Source organism: Onychomys torridus, chromosome 1, assembly GCF_903995425.1.
Source record: "Onychomys torridus chromosome 1, mOncTor1.1, whole genome shotgun sequence".
NCBI lineage: Eukaryota > Metazoa > Chordata > Mammalia > Rodentia > Cricetidae > Onychomys > Onychomys torridus.
The window spans coordinates 30,295,897-30,306,544 of NC_050443.1; the positions used below are offsets into that span (position 1 = coordinate 30,295,897).

The window sequence follows — 10,648 nt, forward strand, 5'->3', positions numbered from 1 at the left end:
GCCCAGGAACTACAAGACGCCCTCCTTCATCGACCTCTGCCCCTTCAAGGTGATGCGTCTACATGACCTACCGAAAAAACAGCATCTTGCACGTCAGGAGCTCTACCATGCTCCGCCACCTCTGGTCTCCGAATCCCTGGGCTTCCACAATAATAAGACACTTGCTGTCTATCAAGGCCTTGTCTATTACCTGCTGTGGCTGCACTCCAAGTATGACAAGGTGGGCACTTGGGGGAACTGAAGAGGGAACTGTTTTTGTAGGAATGAGCTTGAGGGGGTAGTGCAGCCAGATTGGAGCCTGAAGTTCAAAGATATGGGGAGAGTGAAGGGGCCGGAGGCAGCAGGTTTGAGCTGGACTTGAGAGTGGTTCTTAGAGGTGAGACTCTTGGATTAAAAGCCAGGAAGCCAAGTTTAGGTTACAGTTGCTGGCGCATGCCTGTAACCTCAGCTCTTTGGAGGTGGAGGCAGGAGGATCAGGAGTTCAGGACTAGCCTTGGCTTCACGAGACTCTGCCATAAAAAAGGGCATATGTGTGGGAGAGGGGGTTGGGGTGGGCACCTGGTGTGATGGTGCAGCCTTTATGTCTTTACCCCAGCACTCTAGAGGCATAGGCAGACAGAACTCTTGAGTTTGTGGCCTACATAGTGAGTTTCAGGACAGCCAGGGCTATATAGTGCAACCTTGTATCAATAAAAAAACAACCAAACAAAACCAAAAAACCAAACAAATCCAGGGGCTGGGGAGAGATGCACAGAACACGAGGACTTAGTAGAAATCAAAGTACCCACAGAAAAAGCTGTGTTTGAGGGCTGGGCCTGTAATCCCAGCTCTGGGAGGTGGAGACAGGTTTGATCAGTGAGACTCAGTGGCCAGCCAGTCTAGTCCCATCAATCAGGCCAGGGTTCAGTGAGAACTCCCTGGTGGCATCTTTGGAAACACAAGCAAGGTTTCTGGCTTCCACAAGCTCACACAGACACAGGAAGCCGGGTTTGGGGGCGGGCTGGGGTGTGTATGTCCTACTTTGGGCTGTGAACTGAACCCATCCTAGAGCTGTCTGGCTCCTCCGTCTCCTCACGGTGTCTGACCGTCCCACAGCCCTACGCGGATCCGGTGCACGATCCCACTTGGCGCTGGTGGGAACACAAGTCACGGTACAAGGTAGGTGGACAGGCTGGGAGTTGGCGGAGGGCAGCACTGGGCCTCCGCGTCTGGCGCAGCGTGCACTAGCTGACCACCCCGTGCACCCAGGACTACTACTTCTACCTGTCCAGCAACTGGCTGGCAGCGGAAGGCGTGTACATCGACATGAGCAGCTACCAAAAGCTCTACAACATCTCGCAAGACCACGGGATGCCCGAGATTGTCTTCCTGGACAAGGGCGCCTCGTTTAGCTTCACCGTCTTCCTGACGGGGCATGAGGACACCTTCATGCTCAGTGACAGCTCCGGTCTGTAGGCGGATCCTAACTGACAACCGAGGGGCGGGGCCTGGATCCTCCGGGGGTGGATCCCAGGCAGCAGGCCCCTCCCTCCTCCCTGGCAGGCTCCAGCTACCAGGTGGAGAAGAAGTTAGCAGTGGCCGCGGTTGTTGCGGACCCTCAGTGCCTTGATGTATCTGTGAATCAGGATGTCCTTCTTAATCGCAAAGCAGTGCTCTACAAGGTGAGAAGGCCAGAGAGGAGCTACGGGCCTTGGCCGCTGTCCCTCTGGTCCTCTGCACAGTCAGTGGAAAGCCACAGCTCTTCCTAGCCCCTCTGAGCCCCAGTTATCAGGTCTTTGAATGTCTCTGGATCCTAGGACAGATTTGGATACCCTCTTATTCTGGTCTCCCCTTCCTTCTACTTCAGATTACAATCAAGGACAAAAAGGTCTGCTATGATCAGGGCATCAGTGGACATAACCTCAAGAAGTCTTCCATGATGGTCAAAGTATGGTCCAAGCTTGGGGGGAAGGGTGTGGGGAGAGAACACTGGCCCGTGGGTCCCTAACATCACCTACTCCTACCCACAGGTGTTGGGATCTTCTGGAAAATGCTTCCAGACCACATACCTTGGGACAAGCACGCAAGTACTAGAACTTGGGTACTGGGCATGGTATTGAGAGTGGAGGGTTGGGTTGAGTTGCCCCAGAGTTGGTTCCCATTGCTGTCCTGGGAACACCACAAATGCATTCATGTTTTTAATTTATGTGTTGGCTATTTTGCCTGCATGTATGATTGTTCACCATGTGTGTGCACCTGGTGCCTGCAGAGCCAGAAGCGGGCATCTGATTTCCTGGAACTGAAGGTACAAATGGTTGTGAGCTGTCATGCTGGGAATGGAACCCGGGTCCTCTGCAGTTGCAGCCAGTACTCTTAACCTTTGAGCCACGTCTCCAGTGCCTGCATTCATATTTCCCCTTTCTCATTTGGGGTCCTCACTCATGCCCTCACCCCTCAGGAAGGGTTTCTGAAATGGCTGCCTTCACAGCTCTGTAGGCTGCACACATGCCTGTGTGCTTTTACAATTGTATTTCATCACAAGGAAATGTCCATTGGCTTCTTTTCCCAACTGACACATGTGCAGCATATTGAGAGCATGGCCAACCCTTTCACATACTGCTCCACACTGCTCCACTCCATGCCCTCATTTCCAGTACCAGAGATTGAACTCAGGCCTTTGAGGATGCTGGGCAGGCACTCTACCGCTAAGACACGCCCCTCGCACCAACCCTCACACATTGTTTTACATTTTCTCTCTCAAATGTTCTTTGTTCTCACCTTTGGTTTTATGATTCTTCTTTTGCTTACACATGTGCTATCCACCTTGCATACAGTTAGCACTGAGGCCTGGAGCGCCTAGAGAGGCCCCAGAGTCCTTGTTCTCCACAACTTTCCTGTCCACCCTCCAGCAAACTCACTGGGCGCTCCTCATTGCTAGTCTGGAGCGCCGCAGGCAGTGGGAAATGGGAGTGATAGGCAGAGACTTGGAGGACAGGAGAGTAAGAGGGAAGAGGCCGAGATGTTCACATCTGGCTATGTGCTGGGAACAGGTGTGTGTGTGTGTGTGTGTGTGTGTGTGTGTGTGTGTGTGTGTCTGTCTGTCTGTCTGTCTTCCAGAATGGTAAGGGAGAAGGGAAGAAAGTTGAGGTTTTAGGTATGGTCTTCCATCCTTCCTTCCTTCCTTCCTTCCTTTCTTCCTTCTTTCCTTCCTTCCTTCCTTCCTTCCTTCCTTCCTTCCTTCCTTCCTTCCTTCGAGACAGGGTCTCACTTTGCCACGTGGACTGGCTTCAAACCATATTGACCCTCCTGATTCAGCCTCCTTAGCCGGATTCCTTTTTGTGTTGCTAGAGAAGGAGTGCAGAGACGCACACATGCTGATCATGACTGTACAATGAGCTGTGGGCCAGCCTTCTGGATCTGTTTGGAAGGGCTGAAATAGGAAGCTAGGCAGGCATGGCTGCCACCATGGCTGTATCCCAGCACTGAGGAGGCAGAAGCTGAGTCAGACTCCTCAAGCACCTCACTGTGTATTCTAGGCTAGTGTTCTATAGGGTCAAGCTACATTCACAGCCTAGGGCCAAAAATTTTCCACATGAACATCTGGGAGACACGGAAGTCCATTAACTAGGATGAGTTCTGAATAGACTGCATTTTAGATGCCCACCAGCCTAGTGAAAGCTGGCTTATTTATCCAGAGTGACTGGCCTGGTTCGGGAGATGCTTACTGTACACCCACCAAGCTCAGGCCACAATCTCTGGATGTCATAATCTAGCCCCAAATGGGCCTAGAGAGTCTTCATTCTGAAGACAGTGTCACGAGGGCTCCCCGACCCATGGCTCTCATTCCGGGCTCTACTTCCCTCTAGTCTCACATACTCGTTTTGGTGGATTGTGGTCCAAACTCAGACCTGGGAGAGGTGAGTGGAAGTGGTGTGCAAGTGCAGACATCAGTGGCCTCACATCCTGTTGCTAGCAGTATGTGGGTCCTGTCCCTCCGTTTCTAGCCCTTTCTACTGTGCAGCTCTGGAGAATGAACAAGGAGCTTGGCCTTTCCGTGTCTAGCTTTCCGTTTATTTGCTTTTGAGACAGTCTCCAATAGCACAGACTTTCTAGGAACTTGCTATGTAGCTCAGGATGACCTTGAGTTCCTGACCCTCCTTGCATCCCCTCCAAAGTACTGAGATTACAGGGCAAAGCACCACAACAAGCCTCCCCTCCCCCCACCCCCACCCCCCATAGGGTCTCAGTCTATAACACAGGCTAGTCTGAACTCACTGTGTAGCCCAGACTAACCTTGAACTCACAACTATTCTCTGTCATTGGTTTCTCAAATGCTGGGATTAGAACCTGAGCCACCACAGCCAGCTGCTCCTCACTTTTGTTGCCTGTTTTTGTTGTTTGAAATAGGGTCTTGCTATATATAACCCCAGGATTTGACTTCAAATCCCAGATCCTCCTGCCTTAACCCCCTAGGTGCTGGGACAACAGGTATGTGCCATCACACATGGCTTGCCGTCTCTAAAATGGGGGATATTGCCTAGCATGATGTTGCATGCCTTTAATCTCAGTGCTCTGAAAACAGAGACAGATGGATTTTTGTGAGTTCAAGGCCAGCCTGGTCTACAAAAGTGAGTTCCAGAATAGCCAGGGCTACACAGAGAGATACTGTCTCAAATAAACAAACAATAATAAATAATAACAAAGTGAGGCATATTAATAGTCTGTAACATATAGGGCTCATATAGCTCACACAGGCTTAAGAAAATATGTTAAGCTCTTAACATTACCCAGTGCCTTATACACAGGAATTGCTACATAAGCCTTGGCATTTATCAGAAATACTGTTTTAGCTGCATGTGGTAGGACATGACTATGATTCCTGGGGAGATGGAGGATGGAGAGTTCAAGGACAGCCTGGGCTCTAGAAGATTCTATCTCAAAAAACCAAGGAAAACGAGCCTGGTGGCCTACACCTTTAATCCTCCCAGCTCTTGGGAGGCAGAGGCAGGAGGATTTCTGTGAGTTTAAGAACAGCCTGGTCAATGTTGTAATTTCCAGACCGGCCAGGGTTTCATAAGGAGTCCATGTCTCAAGCAACAAGAAAGAACATGAAGTTGAGGAGAGCAGGGAAGTGTTGTTGGATCTGGAAGGAGTTAAGGGGAGTGAATATGATCAAAATGTATTGTACAAAATTCTAAAATGTAATAAAATATTAAAAACACTAACAACAAACAAAGGCTGGAACTGTAGCTCAGTGGTAATGCGCTTGCTTAGTGCTCAAGGAAGGCCCTGGTTCCAACCTTCGCACTGCAGAGAAAAAGCAGGCAGGCAATGTGTCACTAAGGGTTGCAATGTGGCCAACTGTGCTGGTGAGGGGGGCTGGCAGTCTGGTGTGTGAGAGAGGGGAGGCTTTCTCTCTACTCCTTCATGGCAATCTGGCAATCCCCCAGCAGCAGGTCTTTTTCCTACCCAGGGTCACTTGATGGTGCCATTGTTAATCGGCTGTCCCCCTGGCAAGCGCCTGGCCTTCGATGTCACCTACACGATTCTGCACTCCCGGCAGCTAAACAAACACTATTTCGACTGTGTGGTGTCCAACTCTGAGATGCCGTGCTTCCTCTTCCGTGACTGTGTGTCCCATCCCTCCTCCCAAGTTCACTGCCCTCCCTCCCACGTTCCCTTTGCCACGGCCCGACCCCGTCCGCTCTCACCCGAGTCCCTCCACTTCCCTTCTGCCCCTCTCTGGACAAAGCTCATTTCTTCCTCCTTCCTCTCCTTCATAACCCACAGTATTTCAGCCCTTCTTCTTAGTCCAAGACATGGTGACGGGAGACTCTGGCCGTTTCCTAGGCAGGTGAGAAAAGACGGGCTGCAGGCTGTCAGCCCTTGGCCAGTGGAGAGGGGGTGCACAGTTCAAGACCATCGGGGCCCATGTTTGCCTCTGCCTTCTGCAGTTACTTGCTGAAGGTGGTGGGCGGAGGTCCCACAATTGATGCCATCCGAGATTACACAGAGGAGGAGATCTACCGTTACAACAGCCCGCTGGACAAGTAATCCCTCGGGGGGGCCCCTGTCCACAGTTGGTGGGTCTGGCCTGCGGGCTCCTCTCCCACTTCCAGTTAAGCAGGGAACTCCTGCTGCAAACCTCACCCACCAGTGCCTCAGAGCCCCCTACAGTGAGGCCTAGGCTCCCCACTGCCCACCGGGACCACGCCCTTAGATGCTGATAACTGTTGTGCTCAACCTACCCTGACACTGTTCGGGTCTGCACAGAACCAGTAGCCTCATCTGGAAAACGAAGGCCGAGAGGACCACCCAGGACAAGAAGTTCTACATAATGTCTCAGCAGAGCCCAGGGATCGAGTGAGTACAAGTCCCAAGGGCTCCATGCTCTCCAGGCTTGTTTGGTTTTGTTTGGATGCTCAGGTCTCATGTCCCCAGGCTGGCCTTGAGTTTGCTACCTACCCCAAGATGCCCTCGTTCTTCCCATTCTCCCCAGTTCTGGGGTTACGGGTGTGCACCACCACACCGGGGATGCTAGGCTCGGTGCGCACCAGACAGCTTTCTACCACCAGAGCTACATCCCCAGCACCCCCTAGCCTGTTGGGTTTACTTTGTTTTGTTTTACAGAGTCTCACTGTGTAGCTCTGCCTCATTTCAAAATTATGATTGTCCTTCTCTGCTCTCTGAAATTCCGGGGGTTACAGACATGTTCTTGGCACAAGTCGTCCCCCGCCCCCATCCCTCTGGCCCATTGTGGCCTCTGAGAAGCTTCCCAATAGTCAGTCATATTAATTGTCTTTGTGTTTCCCAAGGAGGGCTAGCCTTTGTATAGAGAGGCTCTCCTGGAAGTCTGGGGCCTCCTACTCTGTCTTCAGGACTTGGCTCACATGCTTCTTCCTTTGGAGGGCTTAACCATGCCTTTTCTTTCCAGGTGGGCAGCCGGCTCCTCTGGACTCCCACATGCCTTTCCCACCCTGACCCTCTGCCTGCACCTCCCCCTGCTTCCTGACCCTCTGCCTGCACCTCCCCCTTCCCCTGACCCTCTGCCTGCACCTCCCCCTGCTTCCTGACCCTCTGCCTGCACCTCCCCCTTCCCCTGACCCTCTGCCTGCACCTCCCCCCATTCCCTGACCCTCTGCCTGCACCTCCCCCCTTCCATGACCCTCTGCCTGCACCTCCCCCCTTCCCTGACCCTCTGCCTGCACCTCCCGACCCCTCTTGACCCTCTGCCTGCACCTCCCCCCCTTCCCTGACCCTCTGCCTGCACCTCCCCCCTTCCCTGACCCTCTGCCTGCACCTACCCCCATTCCCTGACCCTCTGCCTGCACCTACCCCCATTCCCTGACCCTCTGCCTGCACCTCCCGCCCCCTCTTGACCCTTTGCCTGCACCTCCCGCCCCCTCTTGACCCTCTGCCTGCATATATCCTTACATTTTGGTCCTCACCATTCTAAGCTGTCACAGTCTCCTGAAGGACCGGTCGGTCTCTCTCCTCTATAGCACAGCTCTAACCTTTTTAGTGAAGAATGAACAAATTAATGCATAGTCAGCATTCATTGACAGTTAAATGGAGATGTTAATGAATGAGTTCATTAGTATGTAAGGGCTCGATAACCGTTTTTGATTCAGTGAAAGGAAAACCATGATACCACAAGGCAGCAAGTGAACAAATTAGCCTACAAGTCCGTGTTTAGTTCAGGGTTACTGAACAAAAATCAAGAGGGAATAAGTGAGAAAAGATGTGAGTTTGTGCCTAGCTTGTGTTTAGACGGTGCTTGTGGGAGGAAGGTGGCATCCAGTAGGTACTTAGCCAACATGTGGGTGGACTGGCAGGTGGAGGCCGGGAGGCAGCAGGCAGCGAGTGAACAGCCTGCTCCAGGGCAGGCGCTCAGCCGGGGTACCACGGTTCCAGTGGACTGAGTAGGCCCGAGAAGGCCGAGACTATAGACTGGGTGTGGCTCGGCTCTGTGGGAGAACGCCGCCCGCCGCCGGGCTAGCATTCACCAATGAAGGCGCTGAGGTAGCAGCAGCTCTGTGGGAGGACACTTGCCTGGACCGCGTTATGGAAGGGCTGAGGGTGGGGCTTGGCTCAGCAGTGAGAGTGCTCACCTAGCTTGCGTGAGGCCCTGAGTTCAGTCTGAAACACCATAGTTACAAAAGGGACAAAGAGCCTGGGGAAGATGGAGATTGTACTTAGCTGGCACTTACTGGAAGTGTAAGTGGCACAGATGCCTGAACTTGACTCCTGGTAGGTGGCTGTGTCTAGAGAACTCCCCATGCCATGACATCACTCCCCAAAGCATCTTTGCACCTGAATTCTTCCTCAAGCTGTTGGTGAGCAATAGGTAAGCCAGGCACGGAGCCTCTGTGAGGGGCAGAGAGGCAGTGGCAGGGGTGGGGTTCGGGGGGAAGGTGTTCCATGGGAAGATGCCCCAACTACTTAACCCAATCGGACTCCCTTCCCTCATCAGAGGAGTAGATACTAGCTCATACTGTGACTACCAGCTCATCTTTGTACTGCATTTGCATGGGCTACCACTCAGCGCCAAGCGGTCTCTCTTCATTGTCCTTGTGAGTGGCAGTCAAAGGCTTCCCTACTGGATGGGCAGGGGTTCACTCAACACTGTGTACCCATGACTACTGTCCTGTGCTTGCAGGTGTCCAGCAGCCTGTTTGTGGGCTTGGTAATCTTCTACATCCTGTTCTGCCTCCTTTGGCCCCACATAGTGAAGGCCTGGGTCTCATTACGCTGGAAGATTAACAACATCATGGCAGCTGAGTCCTTCTACACATATGCCACCTCCAGTGCAGCCCTCAGCCTCCACTCTCAGACAGTCTCAGAGCCAAGTCTCAAGGCTCCCTCTCAAGCAGGCTCCAAAGTGGATAATGCATTGGAGAAGGAAGTGGTGGCCTGAGTCTCTTCTCTGTACCCTTCCTTATACACCCTTAGGCCTCTCCTTGTGGGAATGCAGCCTGCCACCTACCCAGGATTTTCTGATTTGCTAGAATGTTTGTGTCTCCTTCAGACCCAAATAAAGCCTCATTTCAGAATCCCTGAGTCTTCAGGAGGGTTCATGTGTTGTTTGGTTTGTACCAGTACAGCTGTAGTTACCATTAAAAGACCAGAATCTACGTTTTCAAGATGGCCCAGACTTTGGAGCTTACTGCCAAGCCTGACAGCCTGGTCCCAAGACTCATGGTGTAAAGAGAGAACTGAGTCCTTGAAACTGTCCTCTGAACTAAACATGCATGGGGTGTGCACACATACACAAAAAAGTGTGACATGAGTGTGTGCCTGCACACACACACACACACACACACACACACACACACACACATTAATAATGTCTGAAATTAAGCCAGGTGTGCATCTTTGATCCTAGCAGAGGAAGGAGGCAGAGACTGGTGGAACTCTGAGTCTGAGGTCAGCTTGGTCTACATAGCAAGTTCCAGACCAGCCAGATCTACATGGACCCTGTCTCAAGCAAAACAAAACAAAAACCCATCAGAACAAACAAGACAATGCTAGCTAGTGGGGTGGCTCAAACTGTCATCTGACCTCTTGGGAGCCTGAGGGAACAGAAATATTCTGAATTTGAGGCCAGTCTGGGTCACTCGGTTACTTCCAGGCTGGCTTAGACTACAAAAGAAAGATCCTTTAAACTATAAATGATTTAAAAAGTCAAGCATGTGTCCCGGTACTGGTGCTGGGAAGCAATTGTAAAGCTTCAAATTCCACTCTGATTTTGCTGAGAAGCTATTCAGGATGGCTGTCGGAGAACAGGCAATTATGGCTGACATCATTCCTGTTGGCTGCGGCGCTCAGGTCCAGCTGAATACTCACTCTGGGTTCTCTCTGTTGCCTGCATCACGTTCTGATAATTTGGTGCCCTGGTTGTAGCAACCAGTATGTATTTTGAGTGCCAGTGTCTGTCTAGTGGCTTATGGGCAATGAAAGGATTTTGTGGGTTTTGTTTTTTAAATAATTTATTTAACTTTATTTTACGTGCATTGGTGTGAAGATGTCAGACCCTGGAACTGGAGTTAAAGTTGTGAGCTGCCATGTGGGTGCTGGGAATGGAACCTTGGTCCTCTGGAAGAGCAGCCAGGGCTCTTCACCACTGAACCATCTCTCCAGGCCCCGATGAAAGGATCTTGTACTACTTGCAAGTAGTACAACCTGCACCTGAGTATTCCACATAGAAGTAGTTTATGAGGCTTTTGTTTTTTTGAAACAGTTTCTCTGTGTAGCTTTGGATCCTTTTCTGGAACTCACTCTGTAGCCCAGGCTAGTCTTGAACTCACTGAAATCTACCTGGCTCTGCCTCCTGAGTGCTGGGATTAAAGCTGTGAGCCACCACTGCCTGGCAATTTGAGGCTTTTGCCATTGTTTTTTTCCACTACACTCATTTATTTATGTGTATTGGTGGTGGCACACATGCCATAGTGTACACATGGGGTAAGAGAACAACTCAGTCATAGATTTTCTCCTACCATGTGGGTTCCAAATTCCAGCTCAGCTGTCATGTTTGGTGGCAAGCACATTTAACCACATGATCCCCATACTCCCTCCCCTTTCTTCTTCCTCCGTCCCTCCCTCCCTCCCTCCGTCCGTCCCTCCCCTTCCTTCTTCTCTTCTTCCTATCTCCCTCCCTCCCTCCCTCTCC

At 51.5% G+C, this 10,648-nt stretch overlaps 1 protein-coding gene across 1 annotated transcript in view; it reads left to right on the forward strand.

Annotated features, from left to right (window-relative positions):
* Positions 1-9,013, forward strand: part of Catsperg (cation channel sperm associated auxiliary subunit gamma) — a 30,074-nt gene extending 21,061 nt beyond the window's left edge. The window contains exons 17-29 of the mRNA XM_036185738.1: positions 7-220; positions 1,096-1,158; positions 1,249-1,447; positions 1,543-1,661; positions 1,847-1,927; positions 2,010-2,066; positions 5,453-5,609; positions 5,770-5,833; positions 5,934-6,029; positions 6,253-6,342; positions 8,234-8,326; positions 8,453-8,552; positions 8,639-9,013. Coding sequence (XP_036041631.1) covers positions 7-220; positions 1,096-1,158; positions 1,249-1,447; positions 1,543-1,661; positions 1,847-1,927; positions 2,010-2,066; positions 5,453-5,609; positions 5,770-5,833; positions 5,934-6,029; positions 6,253-6,342; positions 8,234-8,326; positions 8,453-8,552; positions 8,639-8,896 — 1,591 coding nt within the window. The 3' untranslated portion in view covers positions 8,897-9,013. The remainder of the gene's footprint in view (positions 1-6; positions 221-1,095; positions 1,159-1,248; positions 1,448-1,542; positions 1,662-1,846; positions 1,928-2,009; positions 2,067-5,452; positions 5,610-5,769; positions 5,834-5,933; positions 6,030-6,252; positions 6,343-8,233; positions 8,327-8,452; positions 8,553-8,638) is intronic.
* The last annotated feature ends 1,635 nt before the right edge of the window (positions 9,014-10,648 follow it).